Source organism: Podarcis raffonei, chromosome 8 (assembly GCF_027172205.1).
Source record: "Podarcis raffonei isolate rPodRaf1 chromosome 8, rPodRaf1.pri, whole genome shotgun sequence".
Taxonomy (NCBI): domain Eukaryota; kingdom Metazoa; phylum Chordata; class Lepidosauria; order Squamata; family Lacertidae; genus Podarcis; species Podarcis raffonei.
In genome coordinates this window covers 17,078,054-17,099,433 of record NC_070609.1, presented here as the reverse complement: position 1 = coordinate 17,099,433, position 21,380 = coordinate 17,078,054, and the positions used below count along the sequence as shown (strand labels likewise).

The following is a 21,380-nucleotide window of genomic DNA, read 5'->3' as shown; positions in this document are numbered from 1 at the left end:
AGAAGGGTCTGTTGGCAGTCTTTCAGATATTTGGGGCCTCATTTAAGACTTTAAATATCCATGTGAACACCTTGAATTGGGCCTGGAAACTCTTCTCATCTCTTCCTCTCCTCTCCCCCCCCCATGCCAGAAAAAGCCTCCCTTGTAGCCATTGCTTGGCTGCAGAATTGTACTACAAAATTCAGATAAGTACATGTTTTAAAGGATGGATGTGTTCCTGCTCACATATCATTGTGCAAAAGGCAAGTGAGGTAAGTTTGCCTCTAACTGCGAACTGAATCAAATTTCTCCCTCATGTTCACCAGACTAAAAATAGTGCAAAGTTGTCCAGAAATATGGGAATCTATCAATTCCAGTTTCTCTCAATTTCTTATTCACATTTCCACATCTGTATGTGATTTTAAAAAAAACCCACAAAAACAAACAAACAAAATGTTTCCACATGAAACATGGGAAATCCTCCTGAAAATTGTGTTTGCTTCATAGTTTCTTCGTAGTTGCAATTTTACCAAATTATTAACATTATTTCAAGCAGCTTCCGACTATATAATACATGTTCTTCTGCCATTCTACCTAACATAAGCATTTTGATGCACACTTTGCCCCTCTACACACACTTACTTCTGTACCCATTGTGGGTTTGGAGTCATATTACAAACTTCAGAGAAGTGCAAATTTCAAAGGATAGCTGTGTTTCAGTTCATGTACTGATTTGGAAAGTGAATTGTTCATGCTGAAAACTGAACTGACTTTCTCCCTCATCCCTAGCCAGAAGTGAACAATTGGAGAGGTGTGGGCTTTTGAATAAAATTAACGCAGAGACAAAACTAGCCACGAGAAACTGAATAATAAAGTGAGTGTGCATAGCATTACATATCAGATTGAGAAACATCTATTTGACAAATAGTTTATTTTTAATGCTGCTATGTGTATCTTGCTGAAGTCCTTAAACATCTCCAGTGACTCTGTTAAGTGACATCACCACACAGAATTTCCATTTTCCAGACAGGCTCCAGGAACTGGTATGTGGCTTATGGAGAAGAATGTCTGCGATGATGGGTACAGCCCAAAGACTGCACATGTGATCCAACAGTAATGCACTTTGAACCCACGGCTGGTGTTATTTATTTAGATCTTCATTATTTTATTTCCAAAGAACCACCTCCTGTGCTGCAGCAGACTTAGGGTTCCTAGGTGCAGGGGAAGTAGAAAATAAAAAAGCCATCACTAGTCCAACAAGACTGTTGTTCAGAATCCACTAAGCAAGTAATAACAATAATTTTAGAATTTCAGCTATATGATTTTGATTTATTTAGCTAGCAAAGGTGTCAGAGCTATAATTCTCAGAGTGGCTTAAGCCCATCCCTCTTCCCAGAGAACTCTGGGAATTGCAGCACTGTGCAAGGGTCTCCTTACAACTCCCAGCACCCTTAACAAACTACACTGCTGAACAGGTGTTGCTCACCAGGGGTGCCAACTTGAATAAAATAATGGGGGCCCAGGTAAGCCTCGCTCCACATAATCAATCACAAGATGACACACCATTTGAATGGCAAGGGCCACCAACTTTGCAGGGTTCTGGATTCCTCAAATATTTTATTGTGGGGGTGGATTGATGGGACCTCATCCCCTAGAAGTGCCATGGCTGTTGTGCTGCTCATTGGTGGTGGGCAACGCCAAGTCTCCTGCAGCTCTCCCTTCTGACAGCTCCTAATCTTAAAAGTGGGCTTGTGCCAGTCAACTCTTCAAGTAGAGGGTTGCCCTCTGAAAAGTAAGGTGCCTGGGCAGGGTTGGAGTGCCCTGTTTTGCTGCCTAATGTGAAATGGGAAGGTACAGCCAGTGTGGTGTAGTGGTTAAGAGTGGTGGACTCGTAATCTGGTGAACCGGGTTCGCTTCCCCACTCCTCCACATGCAGCTGCTGGGTGACCTTGGGCTAGTCACACTTCTTTGAAGTCTCTCAGCCTCACTCACCTCACAGAGTGTTTGTTGTGGGGGAGGAAGGGAAAGGAGAATGTTAACCGCTTTGAGACTCCTTCGCATAGCGATAAAGCGGGATATCAAATCCAAACTCTTCTTCTTCTTCTGTTGCTCCCACTGCTGCCCCCTTTACCTAGGTGTCACGGCGGCTCCCACAATGACAACAATGGCAGCAGGCTTGTGAGATCTTGCAGGGTAACTGCCATTTCTCTGCCACCTGTGGGGTGCCCACTGCATGGGTGAGCCACTCCTGTGTATGGGCTGTACTTACCTAAGAGGAAACACAGGGAACAGGCAAAGCACCCTGCGAAGAATCCCAGGTATGGTGCTGCATGAGTCCCATCTGAATCAACCTCAATTGCAAGCTTGCAGTATGTAACCACTAAAGAACAGAGCAGGAAGAAACCTGCAGGCAGAAGGAGGACGAGAGAAGGCTTTGTGGTGATCCCATTCTCCTTTCCCTCTTCTTCTGGATGCCTTAATCTTATTTTCAGAATTATCTGGTATGGACACCTTAAACATACATATCCATCAATAATTGACATAAGGTTTCCAAACACCCAAGATCAACTTAAAACCACACATAGTCAGCCCTATACTGCATGGCTGAGCAACCTTTGGCCCTCCAGATGTTTTTGGACTGCAACTTCCATCAACCACTGGCTACGCTGGCTGGGGCCGATGGGAGCTGGAGTCCAACAATGTGTGGACACAGATACTTGACCCCTGCCCTACTCTCACTTCCTTGAGAGTAAGTCCCATGGACCTTAGTAGGCATTATTCTCAGCAGACATGAATATGAATGCATGAGCAATGCACATACCTGTATAACAACAACAACAACAACTTTCTTATTTATACCCTGCCCATCTGGCTGTGTTGCCCCAGCTACTCTGGGCATCCCTGTCAGTGATAAAGGGAAGAGGAGGAGGAGGAGGAGGAGGAGGAAGGCACTTGACATAAGAAATGACCAGCTCAGCCTGGCCTTGTTCATTCACATGCGTGAGTTTCTGACTGAAATAGGAAACCCAAGGTCTTCACATAAGTTGGGGGGAAGTGAAAGGGGTTTAAAGATATCTGACCAGGAGAAGTAACATCCAGACATGTGCATACAGATGTATTATTTATATCTGCCAGCACTCGGTGTACAAAGCTGGGGCTTAAACAGAAAGGAAATGAATTGTATGGACTATTTTCTTTTATAAGATCCATTTTTACTTTTGACCTTCTTGTTCCAACTTGTTTACTTCACACACACACACACACACACACACACACAGAGAGAGAGAGAGAGAGAGAGAGAGAGAGAGAGAGAGAGATGACTTAAGCAAGGGACAACCCCTATCAAAGTAGTGTTCATTTATTTATAAAGCCCATTTGCTTGACATAATGGCCTTCATGAGCCCTGGGAATTTAGAGGCTACTTGCCTCCTGCTTTCCAAGCCAAGTGTGGGGTACCTTTGCTGCTTCCTCCCAGATGTTGCCAAACTGAAGTTCTCATCATCCCTGCTCATTGGTCATGATTGGTGGGGCTGTTAGGAGTTGTAGTTCAGCAGTATCTGGAAGGACAAAAGCTTCCCACACCTGCTCTAGGGAAAGACTATCACTCAGGGAGGAGGCCTCACCGTATGGCACAGGATTCCTGTCCCCTTTCACATTTACTCGCTTTTGCAGTGTTCACAGTTGGTCCTTTCTCTTCAGTCCTGAATCAACACTCTTCCAAGGCTCACTGCTCTGTGGTTTTTAGCTGGTTCGGTGGGGGGGGGGTCAGGAGTGCTGTTCTATCATATATTGCTATTATGGCTTACACAATACCTGCGCTGAAGTGGGCCACAGAAGAAAGCAGGCTTTCGGATACCACCTTTTTCAGGACCCGAGTAAGAAGCTCCCATGACAAAAAAAGGGCAATGAAATCACTGATTAAGGCTAGTATCAAAAGGAGACGGACCACATGCAGATATTCTAGAGGAAGTGAAAGGAGGGGGAAAGAATTAATGATATATAAAGCTGCATTATACCATATCAGGTTACTTAGAGTTGGAGCGGTTCAGTGTTTTAGGCCACATGCAAAGCACACATTTAAAGTGGTATCATAAACAGTGGTGGCTTCTGGGAGAGAATTCTGGGAGCCATTGTTTGTTAAGGGTGCTAAAAGTTGTTAGGAAACACTTATTCCCCTCACAAAACTACAATTCCCAGAGCAATTGCTCTGCCCAGGGAAATCCAGGAATTATAGTTTTGTGAGGGGAATAGGGGTCTCTGCTGACAACTCTAAGCACACTTAACAAACTGGAGCTCCCAGAATTCTTCGGGGGAAGTTATCACTGTTTAAAGTGGTGTGACATACCCTCCAACACTTCTCCAATGAAAAGAGAGATGTTCCCTCCAAATGTTTCTCCGATGAAAATAGGGATATCCTATTCCCTACCCCCAACACTTCTCTGATGAAAAAGGAAAAGCGGGATATTTCAGGATCAAATCAGAACCTGGGATGGCTTCTGTAAATCTGGGACTGTCCCTGGAAAATAGGGGCACTTGGAAAGTCTGGTGTCATAGTATGTTTAATGTGTGGTGTGAACATAGCCTAGGAGTGGACAGGTGAGGGTTCAAGTCAACACTCAGCTATGAAGCTCTCTCACTGGTTCATCTCACATATCCTGTGGTGTACAGTGGACGCTCGGGTTGTGAACGTGATCCGTGCGGGGTGCACGTTCACAACCCGCAGTATCTGCAACCCACAGCAGCACGTCTGCGCACGCACAGTTTGTGATTCAGTGATTCAGCACATCTGCGCATGTGCAAAGCACGATTTAGCACTTCTGCGCATGCGCAACCACCAAAACCCAGAAGTAACCTGTTCCGGTACTTCCAGGTTGTGGCAATCCGCAACCTGAAAAAACGCAACCTCAAGCGTCTGTAACCCAAGGTGTGACTGTACTGGTAAATTCTGAATAGCAGGAGTTAATAATGAGAGACCCTGTAGCCACACCCCCAAGGAAGGTCCAAAAACACAGCAAACCTCCCCCCACCCCAGCTCAAAGAGCATCAGTACTATTATAGCATGATAGCCAGTTTCTTGTGAACAGCACATCCTCAATCCCCTGCAATTTACCATGGAACAGAATGTATACAGCCCCGATCATTCCTAACTCATTTGTCCTGGGACTCAAGAAAATGGAAACCAGTCTTGTGTCTCTCACCATTGACGGGGAGAAAAACGTCATCACACTCTAGCTGATGGTTGCATATGGCCCACAATCCGAAAACAAAATAGCCGTCCACATAGTCGTGTCGGAGCCATAAGGGAGTCGCCATGACATTCACAAGCAGCATGAAGTTGATAAAGCACAAGGTGCAGTAGGTGCTTCTGTAGAAGGATGCCGAGCATATCTTGGCAAGGATCTGAGGAAAGAGGAAAGCCCACATCAAGCCATCCTAAGAGAACAGTAAGGCTTTCATGGTGGTGATTGGTACAATGATGGAGAGCATTTATTATTTTGATGGGAGGCACCCAGAGTGGCTGGGGCAACTCTGGCAGATAAAGTTGATGGATTATGCCGAAATGGCAAAAATGACCGGAAGAATCAGAAATCAGGAAGCTCCAAAATTTTAAGAAAGAATGGGGGAAATTTATAATTTATCTATAATACCATTGTAAACAGTGGAAATTGTTAATAGGATTGGAATAACACTTGTAGATTAATGGTGAATTTTGGATGTAACAGAGATGTAAAAGATTTGAATTATTATAAAAGGTGCAGGAGGAAATGACTAACAATAGGACCCACAAAGTGGAAGAGGGAAGTCCAGGAGATTTTTTTGGAATCTTGTTTTTAAGTTGTATGTGGGATATGTGATTGTAAAACTGTAATTTGAAAAGCCAATTAAATAAATTAAAAACAAAACAAAAGGGAGTGGCTGGGACAACCCAGTCAGATGGGCAACTAATAATAATAATAATAATAATAATAATAATAATAATTAATTTCTATCCCGCCCTCCCCAGCTGAAGCCGGGCTCAGAGTGGCTAACAACAACAACAACAATTTGTTGATAGACTAGCTGACCGACAGAGTTTTAATTCTAATAATGTCTAATAGCTGTTTAATGGCTGTTTTTAATATATGCTTTTAGCTGTTTCTATTTTATCTGTAAGTCACCTTGAGTCCCTTCTGAATAAAAAAGGGATATCAAGATGATGATATCCCTCTCCTGCTGTTGCATCTTTACTGTAGCCCTTTCCAACTTTGTATTTCAGACACGTGTCTCTTGAGAGCTGCAGTACAGGTGTGGGCAACATTTGGTCTTCCAGAAGTTGCTGAACTATAACTCCCACCAGCCCCAGCAAGTGTGGCCCACGACCAGGGGTGATGGGCGTTCAGCAACATCCAGAACGCCAAAGGTCCCCCACACCTGACCCCACAGGAAGAATGAGAGGGTGGTGAGAGAAAGAGAAGGGAGGCGAGATCGAAAGGAAGCAAGAGGCAGAAGAAAGAATACATGAATGATAAAGGATCCATTTGTGTCCGAGCCTTGCCTACTGTGTCCTGCTTACCAGGGGCAAGAGAGCAGGCAATCTGGCAATGGATCTTTGGATCCTATGTATTGTCAGACACTTCTTAGTCACTATCATCTCTGCCAGGAGTTGTTACGGATCTTTGGCATCGGAGAATAAACAACTGGTTTGAGGCCTCCTTCACTCTGTGCTGGTCACCTAGCAACCACCACCTGATGTTTCCACGCCTGCCTTTGTGATGCTTCCAGTGATGTCACACACATTCCGCAGAAGCGGATTTAGGGGAGCATGGCTGGTTCTCCCACACTGGGTGCTGAGCCGAGAAGGCGCCACAGGGAGTGCTGCAACAATGACTTAGAATGGAAGGTGAGAGGCAGGGAACATTGGATTTTGGTGTTGCATACGGCGCTGCTGAAATTTGAAGAAGTCCGCTACTGCATTCCACACATCACCTCTCTTCCTGCTTGTTCCTGGCGTTCCCCAGCTTCCATGAAAGCAACTGAAGTCATTTATATATATATATATATTTATGTTATATTAGTATGCTATTCCATGAGCCCGTTGGCCATGATACAGCTACGTGGTGCCAAGTGACCTCCATCTATTTATTTGTTTATATGCATTTATAAACCACTTGATTAATTTTTATAAATAAATAAATAAATCTCTGCGTGGTGTACAGGGCTGCTGCAATTCTGCAAAAGCGTAAAAACATGGAGCTGGATGCATAATCCACTGTCTCGAAAAACTCAGTTTCTGGTGCTCACCTACTGGAATGATACAGAGAATACCAGCAGGAAACTCAGGTTTCTGTTTTAAGGACCAGGCAGGTTCCCAGTCCTTCCTGTTGTGAATATATGCTCGCAGGTGTCAGGGGAGTGCTTGGAAAGGCCTCATGAGCCATGGGAGCTGCTCAGCTTGTGCATTTGTTACATCTGAAGTAGCAATTAAGAGAGAGTTTGGATTTGATATCCCGCTTTATCACTACCCGAAGGAGTCTCAAAGTGGCTAACATTCTCCTTTCCCTTCCTCCCCCACAACAAACACTCTGTGAGGTGAGTGGGGCTGAGAGACTTCAAAGAAGTGTGACTGGCCCAAGGTCACCCAGCAGCTGCATGTGGAGGAGCGGAGACGTAAACCCAGTTCCCCAGATTGCGAGTCTATCGCTCTTAACCACTACAGCACACTGGCCATATCCATCCCTTACTGACTGTCTCAGGCATTAAGCTCTGCAGTGGGAGCTTAGTTGGTAGTTGCATCACCCTCAGAAGGACAGAGAATAGCAGCCCAAAGAGGACGTCCTCCATGACAGCCCCTATATTGTGGAATTCCCCCTTCTTGGAGGGGCATCTAGCAGCTTCAGGATACAGTTTTTGGCACATGCTTAAGATGAACCGTTTAAAAATTAATATTTTGTTTTTCATGACCCACCTGAATTTATGTTGTTGTGTTCCATCCTGGAACAGTGTTGTGTGTTTTAAAATTGCAGTGATTTTTATCCATTTTAAAATCGCGTTTTGTGTTTGCTGTCACCCACCCTGGCAATGTGGGGATAATAAAGCTTATCAACCAATCATATGCTTACATTACTTAGACCAGGGATCTAAGCAGCCATGGACACAAATAATGCCAACTCTGTCCCTATATCTACTCTGGCAACACACATTACAGGACCTAACCATGTCGCCCATAGCATCAGGGGGTTCGTTTGTTCACAGATCACCCCCAAAAGAGGAAATATATCACCAGGACAAATGAGGACACAAATCGGCAGAAATCTGGCACACACCAATTTATATGTACAGCTGCAAACTTAGAAATCATGGCTATCAATTAAGCAGAGTCACAATGTATCCTTTGCAGTGAGTAAGACCAGGTGATCTGTGTGCCTGCTCAGTCTGAAACTTCAAGGTCTTTACTGCATCTCCCCCTTTCGATGGTTCTTTATCTCTAAACCAGACTTGGGTTGGGCAGTCCTTCAAATAGACGGCATAGTCCTTCCTGTTGTGAATATATGCTTGCAGGTGTCTGAGTGCTTGTAAAGGCCTCAAGGTCCACCTTCAAATGGAGGACCATCTGCTGAAAAGTAGGACACCTGGACACCCTTGCCATAGGCTATGGCTCTAGTCTCTCTTTCCCTTAGTAATGTCTACCATTACAGAACATGCGGTGTGGCATGGGACCACCATGGAGAGAATTTCCTGGCCATACTTAATTAAGCAAGGTTGAGATATGGCATCACACGTTTTCAGTTTTGACACCATCGATGGGAGTCAAGCTTGATCCCCATTCACAAGCTGCTCCATCACCCACCCACCACTAAAACACAGGGCCGGCTGGTGCCTGTGGGGTCTAGTAGGGCAGAAGGTAAGGAGACCGACATTAGTTGGCGCCAGAACCAATGACAGCCAGAGCCAACTCACTCTAATTTTGCTCCCGTTCTTCTGCCTGCTAAGTTCTACAAGGGCAACACTGAGCTTGAGGGGGAGGAAGCTGACAGGCAGTTCCACGCACCTGGACTGGTTGCAAATACAAAGGTAGACAGGCAGGGACTGGCTGAGGGCACACTGAGATTGGCAGGGCGGTGGCCCATTTACCCAACTGGGCCAGCCTCCCCTGCAAAGCTGTCATATTGAGAGTTGGGTCTGGGTGTGGGGAGGGGGCTGAGGAGGGAGTGTGGCCTGGAAAGAGTCCCCAGGGGCATATAAGGAGGCCTGGAGGGTCAAAACTGGGCCACTGACTCCCACCCCTACTCTTGTGGAGAGAAGTTCTTCTGCGAGCCAGGTGGGTGAAGAAGGTTCTATGGCAGTTACAGACATTTGGAACCTGGCTAGGAGATTCCAGAAAGCTGAGCTGAGCTGGGGATGTTCTATGGAAGAAGGGCTGCGTCCCACTGAGCTTGTTGCTGTGGCCAGAGGAACTGCTGACCCTAGAGGGTGAAAGCAAGCATCTAAGAAGCAAGCCTGAGTCACGTACATGGGAAACAGAGGACTGGTAAGTGGAGAGGAACCAGAAAAATAGCCACAGAGGGAAACAGATGTATGACAAGGATAGATACTATTTTAGAATAGCCCTCCTCTACATTGGTCGCCAATGTGGTGCCCATGGGCACACGTGTACCCATAGAGGTCTTCCCAGGTACCCCTACAGCAGGGATTACCAACTGCCACAGGTGGGAAAAGGTAAATATTGTCTCAAAAATCCACTATGCATGAGAATTGGCTTCAGTATGGTGATGTCAGAGCGAGGGCAGGAGAAGGAAGTCCTTGCTCTGCCTTCATTCTGGACTCATCATCTGCACAGGAAGAAAAGCTTTGGCCTCTGCTCTGTTTTTATCCAGTGCTAAAATCTCTCTGCTGAAAGCTGAACCCAAGTTTCCTTTGGTTGTGTCTCTTGACAGTGCCTCTGCTGTGTTTGTGACTCTTTCCCACCGCTTAAAGATGCATTTTACGAGGAAAAGTAAGTATGAACAGCACAAAAGATTTTGACGGAGACATCTCCATTTATTTAATGTGCCTACTATTTAATATGAGTTAGATACAGAAGTGTAGAAAGAAATAGATCTTATGATAAAATAATAATAATTTTATTATTTATACCCCACTCATCTGCCTGGGTTTCCCCAGCCACTCTGGGCAGCTTCCAGCACATAAAAAAAAACATAATTAAAAAGCTAAACATTAAAAACTTCCCAATACAGGGCTGCCTTCAGATGTCTTCTAAAAGTTGTGTAGCTCTTTATCTCCTTGACATTTGATGGGAGGGTGCTCCCTGGGCAGGGTGCCACTGTCTGTCTGTCTGTCTATCCTATCTCTATGACTTCATCTGTGTTATACATTTAAAGCAGTGCTATGACACTTTAAACAGCAATGGCTCCCCCCCCAAAGAACCCTGGGAAGTAGCACCTTATGTATGCATAGCAGATATCCTGCCATTAATCTACAGCCCGTCCTTGAGTGCTTTTGCCTGGCTGGAATGTGCTCTTCAGCTGGGACCATGCCTCTTGTTTGTCTGGAGAGAGGCAAATGGCCTTTGTATATATGCAAACCACTGACTCTTGGGTGACTGCAGCACAGCCTCCTATAAAGAGTTAAGTACAATACCTGTTGCTTTGCCTACTTTTGCCTCAGTTCCTGTCCACCTTTGCTACATGGTCCCTGGAGAATTGTCTATGGGGAAATGAGGCTCTTGTTGTAGGCCCCCTTGAGCTTAGAGGAAAGCTTGGTGGGAAACAGCAGGAGGAAGCAGCCCAGATAGCAGTTTCAGCCCCTCACCAGCAGCAACCTGAGGCCAGAGCAATGGAACAGAAATGAGCAGATGGTGAGGGGCTACATCTGGGAGCTCTTGGAGGAAACTGATTTTCTAGATCTATTTCAGTTGAGATTTAGACACAGAAACTGCTTTGTTTGCCCTTTACGATAAACTCTCTTGGGAGAAAGACAGGGGAGATGTGTTCCTGTTAATTCTCTTTTTTAAAAAAAATTTTTATTAAGTTTTTCCATAATATCTCCAATCATACAATTTTAACATCACATATTTTAACTTATTGAACCTCCCTCAACTCCTCTGACAATCATCCATAATTAAATTTCTATCTTCACATTCCTTAATTATAGTATCGCCTTTTAATACATTTTTCTATCCTCTTTTACATTTTTGCGATATTCCTTATTTTTTTCACAAAGCTTCTTTGAAACACACTAGCATTGTATTTTCCTCACATGCAGTTTTCAAATAATCTCTGAATTTTCCCCAGTCCTCTAAAAACTTATGGTCTCTCTGAAGTCTGATTTTTCCAGTTAATTTGTCAAGTTCTGCAAAGTCTGTTAGTTTTGCTCTCCATTCTTCCAGAGTTGGTAGTTCTTCCTGCTTCCACCTTTGGGCCATCAATATTATCGCTGCTGTTATTGCGTACTGAAAGAGTTTACAGTCCCTCTTATTTATATCGTTTTTCGTTATTCCCAATAGAAAGATCTCTGGTTTCTTTACAAAGCTATATTTCAGCATTTTCTTTAACTCATTGTATACCATTTCCCAGAATCCCTTCACTTTCTTGCACTCCCACCACATATGGATAAATGTACCCTCCTTCTCCCCACATTTCCAACATTTGTTACAAATTTTGTACATTTTTGCTAATTTAGCTGGCGTCATATACCATCTGTATACCATCTTCATAACGTTCTCTTTCAACGTAGTACATGCTGTAAACTTCAAGTTTTCATTCCATATTTTTTGCCAATCTTCCAAATCTATACTATACCCTAAATCTCTGGCCCAGTGGATCATTACTGTTTTGACTTCCTCATCCATCGTGTGCCATTCCAATAAAATTTTATACATTTTTGAAATTATCTTACAATCATTATTGACAATTTCTGTTTGAAATTTCGAATCTTTTTCTTTATACCCTCTTTCTTTCACATCCTTTTTAAACATATCACTTATCTGATAGTAGTGCAGCCAATCAAATACATGTTCTTTTACTTGCTCATATGGTTTCAATCTCCATTTCCCATCTTCTTTTACCACCAAGTCTCCATAAGTAATCCAATTACTTCTCATATTAATTTTCTTGACTCCCATAACCTCTAATGGGGATAACCAGTGTGGGACCCCCATTTCTAATATATTCTTATATCTGTCCCACACTTCCATTAACGATTTCCGGAAGATGTGGTTTTCAAACGATTTATAACCCTTTTTCTTCTCTTGCCATAAATGCGCATGCCACCCAAATCTGATGTCGAAACCCTCTAAATCCAGTAATTTGGTATTTTTAAGTTTTATCCATTCTTTTATCCAGCAAAGACATGATGCCTCATAGTATAGCTTTAAATCTGGCAGGGCAAAGCCTCCTCTTTCTTTTGCATCTGTTAGTAATTTATATTTGATTCTCGGCTTTTTGCCCTGCCAGATATATCTTGAAATCATTCTTTGCCATTCCTTAAAAATCATTACTCCTTTTAATATTGGGATCATCTGAAATAAAAATAACATCTTTGGGAGCACGTTCATCTTGACCATTGAGATTCTACCCCAAAAGGATAGTTTTAACCTTCCCCATCCCTCCAGATCTTTCTTGATTCCATTCCACACCGGAACATAATTATTTTGAAACAAATCAATATTAACCATATTCCCAAATATTTAACCTTTTTAACAATTTCAATACCCATTTGTTGTTGCAGCACTTCAATCATTGTTTGATCCATATTTTTGATTATAATTTTAGTTTTTTTCCTATTTAACTTAAAGCCTGCCACATCACCAAACTTTTCAATCTCCTCTAACACTTCAGTTGCACTGTTCATCGGGTCTTCCACCATTATTACCAAATCATCGGCAAAGGCTTTAACTTTATATTCATTTTGGCCTACTGTCACCCCCTTTATCCTTTCATTTTTCCTGATTGAACTCAGAAAGACCTCCAAGACCATTATAAACAGCAAAGGTGAGAGCGGACAGCCCTGTCTAGTGCCTTTTGATATTTTAATTTCTTCTGTTATCACATTATTTACTATCAATTTCGCCTTTTGTTCAGTGTATATTGCCTTAATTCCATTAAAGAAATCATTCCCCATTTCCATATATTCTATATTTTTCAACATAAAGTCCCATGATACGTTGTCAAATGCCTTTTCGGCATCTACAAACATTAACATTGCTCGTCTCTCGTTCCTGGCTGTCAGATATTCCAAAATATTTATTATATTCCTCACATTATCTCTCATCTGTCTGCCAGGAAGGAAACCCGCTTGATCCTCATGAATGATTACTTGTAAAACCTTTTTTAATCTCTTTGCCATTATTCCTGCAAAGATTTTGTAGTCCGTATTTAATAGGGAAATCGGTCTGTAATTCTTTACTTGTGTTTGATCCGCATCCTCTTTTGGAATAAAGGTTATAAATGCATCTTTCCATGTCTCAGGAATCTCTCTCTCTTTTAAAATGTTATTCATTACTTCTTTTAATGGTGTCGTTAGAGCTGTTCTCAACTCTTTATAATACCTTGCTGTGAGCCCATCTGGTCCTGGGGATTTCCCATTTTTCAATTCTGTTATTACCTCCTTAATCTCCTCGACATCAATCGGGGTGTTCAGCCTTTCTGTTGCTTCTGTCGGGATCTTTTGCACCTCTTTTTCTTTTAAATATCTTTCTATTTTCCTCATGCTGTTCTTTTCTTTATTCCTGTACAGTTGTCTATAAAAATCCAAAAATCCTTTTCTAATACCTTTAGGACTAACTATCTCTTCTCCTTCCACATTGATTTTATTTATTGTACTTTGTTCTTTCCTTTTCTTGATCTGCCAAGCAAGCCATTTTCCTGATTTGTTTGCAAATTCAAAGTTCTTTTGTCTTAGTCTTTTAATATTCCATTCCACCTCTTTGTTTATTATCATTGCAAATTGAGTTTGCAGAGCCTTAATACTCTGTCTAATTCTTATATTGTTTGGTTTTTTGATTAGCTTTTGTTCATTTTCCATAATTTGTTTTAAAATCTTTCTTTTCTTTCTCTCTATTCTTCTTTTTGATTGAATTTTGTTGTATAAGAAACCCTCTCATCACTGCCTTGCTTGCGTCCCATACTATACTCATCTTCGTTCCTTTATTACAGTTGTCCACAAAATAATCATTCACTTTCTTCTGTGCCTCTTGAACAAATTTTTGATCATCAAATAGGCCTTCGTTCATTCTCCATCTGAATGATCTTTCTTCAAAGCCTTTAAGTTCTAACTTAATTGGACTATGATCTGAAATTACTCTTGGTTCAATTTCCACTTGAATGATTCTTGGAGTTAATTCACTCAAAATCCAAATTTGATCAATTCTAGACATCGACTGATTTGGTTCTGAATAGAACGTAAATTGTTTTTCCAATGGGTATCTTAACCTCCAAATGTCAATTAAGTTGCAATCTTTTACCATTTCAAAAAATGTTTTGGGTAGTTTACCTTCTTTTGTTTCACTGTCTCTCAATCTATCCATTTCTGTTGACACTACCCCATTCATATCTCCCATCAGGATTATCTTTTGATCCACATATTCCAGCAGATGGTGAGGGGCTACATCTGGGAGCTCTTGGAGGAAACTGATTTTCTAGATCTATTTCAGTTGAGATTTAGACACAGAAACTGCTTTGTTTGCCCTTTACGATAAACTCTCTTGGGAGAAAGACAGGGGAGATGTGTTCCTGTTAATTCTCATCTGACCTCTCAATGGCTTCTGGAGCAACTGTCTGAGTTAGGGCAAGGAGCCACTGCTTGGTGGTGGTCCTGGTCTTTCTTGAGTGGTCATTTTCAGAGGTGATGCTTGGGGAGAGCTGTTCAGGCCCATAAAGCCTTCAATTTGGGCTTCTTCGGGGTTTGATTTTATTCCCCTATGCTCTTTAACATCTACATGAAACTGCTAAGTGGGTTCATCTGGAGGTATGGAGTATGTTGCCAGCAATATGCTGATGACACACAGCTCTGCTTATCCTTTACATCTGCAGGTACTTGGACCCTTGTCTTGCCTTGGTAATGGACTGGATGAGAGCCAATAAACTGAAGCTCAATCCAGATAAGACTGAGGCACCATTACTGGGTGGTTCCCTAGACCAGATGAATGGGAAGTCGCTTGCTCTTGATAGGGTTACACTCCCTGTGAAGGATCGGGTATGCAGCTTGGATCCTTTGCTCAAGCATGCTGGGTATATGAGGCTGGTGACCCTACAGATTTTTTTTTTTTTAGTTCGATTTATATTTACAAATTCCAGAGCAGTTCACAAGTCACACTGTCAAAAATAGAACATCATCATCGTCATCATATGAGCAGACCTTTCCAGACAGGATGCAAGACTCTTCTTTTCCATAATGAAGGTGCCTGGTGCCTAACATCCTAGCAGAGGATTCTATGCTGGCATTGGATGTTAGCACACTATTTAGAATACTGCTGCCTGCTTGTGTTTTTGATGTGGATGTTTGGAATTTAATGTTTTCACGAACCATGTTTTATGGATGCTGGTGCTTCTGGCTTGTTAGAAGGGGTTAAAACATCTCACTCCCATCACCCCTTCCCATCCCACCTCCCGGCAGAAGTCCACCTTTCTGAAGATAGCCATTTGTCCTTCCGGTACAAGTTCTTCATCAGAATATTCAGCTGCGTTGGCCTGGTCGGTTTGTTTATCAGTCTTCTTTCTCCGTCCTGGATTGAGATCTTCCACAAGGATTTCGTCACCAATTTGGGCCTCTGGAACATATGCATAAACAGAAGATGCAAGAGAATTAGGCTGAACTCAAGTAAGGCAGCCCCCTTCCCTCCCTCCCTGCCTCCCTCCATCTTTCCCCACCCCGGCAGTGCACCTGGGTTGGTCTTTGAATTTCAGCAACCCATGTCAAGGATTGGGGAAATGTGTTGCCAGGTCCAGCCCTACCAGTGAATGGCAAGGGAGGAGGTGGAGTGGGAAAGTGATGTAGGGTGGGGCTACAGGTGCTCCTGCACCCCCTAAGTCAGGGTGGTCCACTATGCAGTCCTGAAGACCTGTTTTGGCAGGCCGGCAAAAGCTTAGTTTACCAGCACCAACTATAAACGGCCTTGGGTGCCTCAACATCCACACCGTGGGGTGTCCAATGCGACTTCCAGTGTCTTGCAAAGCACCTAATGTCACATCTGAGGCCTCATGGGTGTCAGGAATGTGCCCCCCCCCCGAGCGCAGCAGAAGAGTCAGCCTCAGAAATTGAGCTGAGTGAGCAAGGGGCTGCCTCTGGGGATGAGAGCTGTCTGTCAGAGTTTAGAGAAGACAACCTGCCCCCCCTCCTTCCCAGAGAACAAGCTGTTAGCTCCCAAAGAGAGAAAGAGCTGGAAGTCGGTCCAAGTGTTGCCAGGCAACCAGCAGATAAGCCAGAGTCGGAGGCTGCGTCTTCTGGGGAAGAGATAGGCCGGTTGTGCAGTCCCCATATGAGGAGGTTGGAAAGAATCAGAGAGCAACAGAAGGGAAGGAGAAGAAAGGCGGGATTTTGGCATCCTTCCTTTTGGGGGAGGGACAATGAGTCAGACTGGGCAACTAAGGTTAATGAGAGCAGGCAGAACGCCATGCCCTGGATGTGCTTTTCTTGTAAATAAACTGATGAAGAGTCCTTACTGCTTAACAGGCTGCTTGCCTGCCAGATATCATTATAATGGGGGCCCCAGGTGCTGCTGCAGCGCATGCAACGTGACGCAAGTTGATGCCCTTGGCTTAGTGTTTTCCCCACTTTGGGAACAAGGTGGTAGGTCTCTAGGACCCTGCCAGTGTCTCCCACTTCCTTCCCAAAGCCTGGTACCACAATTAGTCCACCCGCCGTGTGACACGGCAGTGTGTGGCCTGCAGGTCTGAAGTACCCTTGAGGCCCACTTGGTATGAAAAGTTGGACCGCTCTGCCCTAAGGGGTAGTGAGGAACACTTTCCTATTACCAGTGTTGAAGGAAGATTGAGGTGCCCGCCTGATTGGCACACAGGAGTGGGATGCCATCTTGTCCTTTGCCTCAGGTAGCAAAATTTCTTGAGCCAACACCATTGTCAGGGAGTGGCTGGAAGATGAGGAGTGGTTGGAGGCTTCAGCCAGGGAATTCCCAAGGGAAACTCCAGAGGAGGAGTGCTCAGAGCCAGGAGGTTAGTGGTGGAACACTGGGGAAAGGTCAGAGGGAGGGAACTGGGAGAAGGGGCTGGATGCTGAGGGGGGCAACAGGGTTTAGTGAGCAGGGAGAGCCTGTGACAAGCAGAAGTTCAGACTCCAAGGCTGCTGAAGAATCCCAGGAATTGCCGTCTCCTGCTGCAGCAAGCCCCTATCCCCCCCTGGTCTCCAAGAACATGCAGAATAATGAGAGCAAAACAGTGGCCAGAGGTGTGCAGACACAGTTTGAGACAGCTTGGAAAACATCTGGGGAAAGAGGAGCCTTAGAAAGGGTGAAAGGCAGGGACCTTCAGCCCTGGCAACTGTCCATAGAGGCAAGACCTGCTGGGAAGGGTTGCTGAGTTGTCTGCCGTTTCCTTGAATAAAGAGTTAACTTCACTGACAATTGACTCTGCCTCTTCCTGCTGACGTGCTTGGCTGACTCCAGCCCTGGCACCTGTGTGCTTGCACAATCTCCCTTAAAAAATGCTTTTCTGTGCTCATTCTTTGGTTGCAGAACTGTGCTGCAAAATTCACAGGAGTGGGGATTGTAAAGGACAGCTGTGTTTCAGATTCCACGCTGGCTTGAGGAGTGTGCGTGAGGGAGCTCCTCATTAAGATGCAAATAAATTTGAATGACCCCCCCGTTCCCTACTGTTCTGTAATGCTAAGAACCGATTCTCTCGCACATCTGTCTTTCAGCATCACTCACCTTTGATTCTCCCCAGACATCCTCCTTGTCATCAGAATCTTGATGTCAATCAGCACATTCTTTGGCTTGGTGGCAGCTGCCTGCACATTGCTGTCCAGCACCACCTTAAGGCTATCCAGGTGGCCAGCTGTCACCAATTTATGCACAGGTACAGCTCTCTCTGCAAGGCTTTGCCCTTAGCATTTGTGTAATACTTCAGTGCTACTATGCCCACGTTGCATTATTGTGATCTTTATAGCTCCCCTGTTAAGTAAGTGAGTATTATTCAGTGCTGGGATGACCCTCCCAGTTTTATTACCCCGTAATCGCTGCACTCCCCATAGCCTTGGATGTGATAGGGCTAATGTCTCTGGGCCACCGGTTCCAGCCCCACATTGGACAAAATATTCCTTCATTGCAAAGGGTTGGATTAGATGGGCCTCATGGTCCCTTCCAATTCTACAATTCCATGATTCTATGTTTTATTTCCCAGTTTATATAACACCCAAGTAAGGCTTTAGGGTTTCACCAGCCTCTTCAGCAGGCAAAGAGGGGAGGAAAAGTTGCAAACGTCTAGCTTGTTCGCAGCTTGACTCCCCTTACTTGATCTGCTAGCGGGAGTGTAAGTAGGATGTTGCAGTTAGAATATTAGGAAATTTATACAAATAGGATATTAGCAGACAGAGGGAAAGCAAAGAATTGTTGCAGAGGAAACAAGGAGATAGAGAACTTTTTTCAGTCCAAAGGCCACTGAGGTCCAAAGTATTGCTGGGAGGGCAGGTAAGCCTTGCCTGCAAAATCAATCACAAGACATATATACACACATCATTTGAATGGCAATGGCTATCAACTTATTTGGGGGGGGGACTGTCCCCCTCCAATATTTTATGGGGGGGCCCAAAGGGACCACAGCTCCTATGCTTCTGGGCAGTCTTCCAGGAAGCCCATGCCAGAGGTGGGCACTGGCCTCTGGCGTCACATTTCAATGATGCATTATGAACGTTAAAGGCAGAACGTAATGTGTCCGTCTGCATTATGAAACCCATTCCTTAACGCTTCCTTAGCGTTATAAACCACGAGTGTAGATCCGCCCTCACCATTCTCTATCCTCCAGCCAGGTGAGCAAGAAGCATAGTCAGAGTTCAAAAATGCATTTCAGCCAGGCAATTGCATTCAAGGAGGGTGCGAAGCAGCATCAGTAAGGGGTGTCCTGGGGAGGGGCAGATGGAGAGGCCTGGAGGGATGCTGTTGGCCTCCAGGTCTGGGGTTTCCCTTCTTGTTTGAGTGAAATGTTAAATGTGGGCTGAGGATCTTTGGTACATCGAATAGCATACTGTAGCATACTGTAGCAACTCCCTGCAGGAGAAGGGCTTTTGTCAGGACTTTCTGCTGAGTCCTCTTTTTTCATACCCACAGGAATCATTTCCCTGGTCACCATGGTGTTGTACGGCACGTCAATCTCACCCAACAGCACCTTGGGCAGCCCAATCCCTCATACAACCTCTCCAAAGTATCTCTCCTGGTCCTTTGGGATAGGCTGCTTGGCCAGCTTCCTGTTCCTGACAAACAGTGAGTTTTCCTTTTGCGCCCTGATATACGGGGGATGCAGAAAGGAGGAGGGAGACAGAAGGGAGGGAGAGGAGAAAAGAGAAGGAGCCGGCTGCTGAAGCCATGCCATGCTTGGCTCTGCATTTTGCCACTGTGCTTTCTAGATGTTGAAGGGACTCGGCCCCACCCCAAAAATATTGGGAAGGAGCTGGCATCCCAGGGGGCTAGAAATTCTTTAAAAATATTTAACAGCTTAAAAGCATAGGCATGAAGTCCCAAGAGTCGCGGCAACAAAACTACTGCAGCAGCAGCAGCAGCAGGCACTCTCCTGGACCGACCTGCGCAAACCGCCTTGTTCTGAAGGACCCCAGCCTTGCCTCAGAGCGAGCCAGAGGGGAGGCGGAGCCTGAGGCTGAAGGCATGGCAAATGGTACCCACATGTTAGTGGCTACAAAAGTGTTAACAAGGGGAATGAGCAAGCAGGAGCCAGGACAGTGGGGAAGAGGACAGGGGTTGGTTCTGGAGAGACGTGTGCAGAGCCAGCACACCCATGAAGCAAGTTTAGGTGACCGCCTCGAGCAACAGGATCCACTGGGGCAGCAGATCCAACCGCCAAGGAATACGGTGGCAGCAACAGCTGTGGCACACTCCTTAGAGGCCAGATCTGCTGCCACTCTTGATGAATAGGCGGCGTGGCTGGTCTCCTCTTACCCTTGTTGATGATGTAGACCTTTGTTTCTTCCTTGTTCTTGATGGGAATCTTCACTCACCCCTTCTTCCCTGGCTGGGGGGGGGCACCTCAGGTTTGCCTCAGGTGCCAAAATGCCTTGGGTCAGCCCTGGCCATGTGCGAGAGCCAGCAAGTGAGTAGAGAGCCTGGGGGCCAAATTCACACCCAGCCATGCCCACCACCTTAGGCATTGCCTCCTTTTGCCTCAGGATGATAGAGCTGGCCTTGAACACGTTGATGGGGGCCGATGACCACCAGCGCATAGCTCTGGTGCTCAAAAGCTTGCACTGGCCGTGCATAGATGACCGGGCCTGCTTCAAGACACTTGCACTGATTTACAAGGCCTCTAGCATCCTGGGTATAGTATAGTATCCCTTATACCCCTTCCTGATCACTAAGATCTTTGAGGAGTCTCTGTCATGGCTGACATGGTTCAGATATACAGCTTGAAACTAACTGCAAACAATGTATTCAGTGTTGTGGGCCGAAACCTGGGGAACTCCCTCCCACCTGACATTAGAGACAGTGCCCTCTTTGCTGAACTTCAGGCCCGTGGCAATGGGCTTCTTATTCCAGGAGTCATTTTAAGGCCGTGTTTGGTTTTATGATAGATTTTTATTTTTATTTTTTGGGTCCCTGTTTGGTCTCTTGCTTAGAAATGCTGATGATTAATAAAATAATAAATTAAGTCTACCAACAACTTGTGTTCTCCCCAATCTCCCCCACCCACCCTGCCTCAAACAGTACTCCTGTTCATCCTGATAGAACTTGAGGGAAACAACAGCACGCATGATGACCTCAAGCCAAAACAACGTCGCCTGATCTTGGTCACATAGAAGAGTGCGGAAGCGCATCGGACTTGAACCAATCTAGAATGTCCACATTTAAGGATTCTGATGCAGGAGTTTTTTCTCCCCCCGTCGCTGAAGAAATACCCTGGAAGGAATATCCAAAAAATCTTGTTATATCAGAATGCAGGGGTTTTTTTCCTAAAAAAAGTTTTTTATTTATTTAATTTTTTTTAAATTAAGGATGCAGAGTGCAAGAAAGAAAACCAAGCAAGAATAACCATGTGCAAAGAGCTTCCTGCACATCCTGCCTGAATCCACAATGGTGTGAACAGGGAATCCCAACATAAAGCAGAGTCACAAGATCCGAAATTTACTTTAACAGGAAAGGGCCAGGAGGTCAGCCTACTTCTTCAAACCCCAAGTGTGCCATTCAGCTATTATTATTTTTTACTGAGAGCTGAACCATTGAAACGAACATCCATGTGGGGACTAAG

At 44.7% G+C, this 21,380-nt stretch overlaps 2 protein-coding genes across 6 annotated transcripts; one reads left to right on the top strand and one right to left on the bottom strand.

The window, feature by feature from the left end:
- Window positions 1-891: 891 nt before the first annotated feature.
- Window positions 892-9,229, bottom strand: LOC128418476 (uncharacterized). 2 transcript variants are annotated; one of them, XM_053398183.1, is made up of 5 exons: window positions 9,008-9,229; window positions 5,178-5,379; window positions 3,793-3,939; window positions 2,249-2,383; window positions 892-1,190 (listed from the first exon to the last, which is right to left on the bottom strand). In XM_053398183.1, the coding sequence occupies exons 1-5, from the start codon at window positions 9,122-9,124 to the stop codon at window positions 1,129-1,131; spliced, it is 663 nt and encodes a 220-aa protein (XP_053254158.1). In that variant the 5' UTR covers window positions 9,125-9,229; the 3' UTR covers window positions 892-1,128. The 2 variants fall into 2 exon arrangements, with proteins under 2 accessions (XP_053254158.1, XP_053254159.1); XM_053398184.1 differs by lacking the exon at window positions 9,008-9,229 and adding an exon at window positions 6,533-6,717.
- Window positions 9,230-9,321: 92 nt separating this feature from the next.
- Window positions 9,322-21,067, top strand: LOC128418477 (uncharacterized). Of its 4 annotated transcripts, none has more exons than XR_008331707.1 (6): window positions 9,322-9,487; window positions 9,894-9,952; window positions 15,571-15,774; window positions 17,830-17,987; window positions 19,235-19,387; window positions 20,840-21,067. XR_008331707.1 is itself a non-coding variant. In XM_053398186.1 (6 exons), the coding sequence occupies exons 2-6, from the start codon at window positions 9,934-9,936 to the stop codon at window positions 20,929-20,931; spliced, it is 600 nt and encodes a 199-aa protein (XP_053254161.1). In that variant the 5' UTR covers window positions 9,322-9,487; window positions 9,894-9,933; the 3' UTR covers window positions 20,932-21,067. The 4 variants fall into 4 exon arrangements, 2 of the variants coding, with proteins under 2 accessions (XP_053254161.1, XP_053254160.1); XM_053398186.1 differs by having other exon boundaries at window positions 17,856-17,987; XR_008331708.1 differs by lacking the exon at window positions 15,571-15,774.
- The last annotated feature ends 313 nt before the right edge of the window (window positions 21,068-21,380 follow it).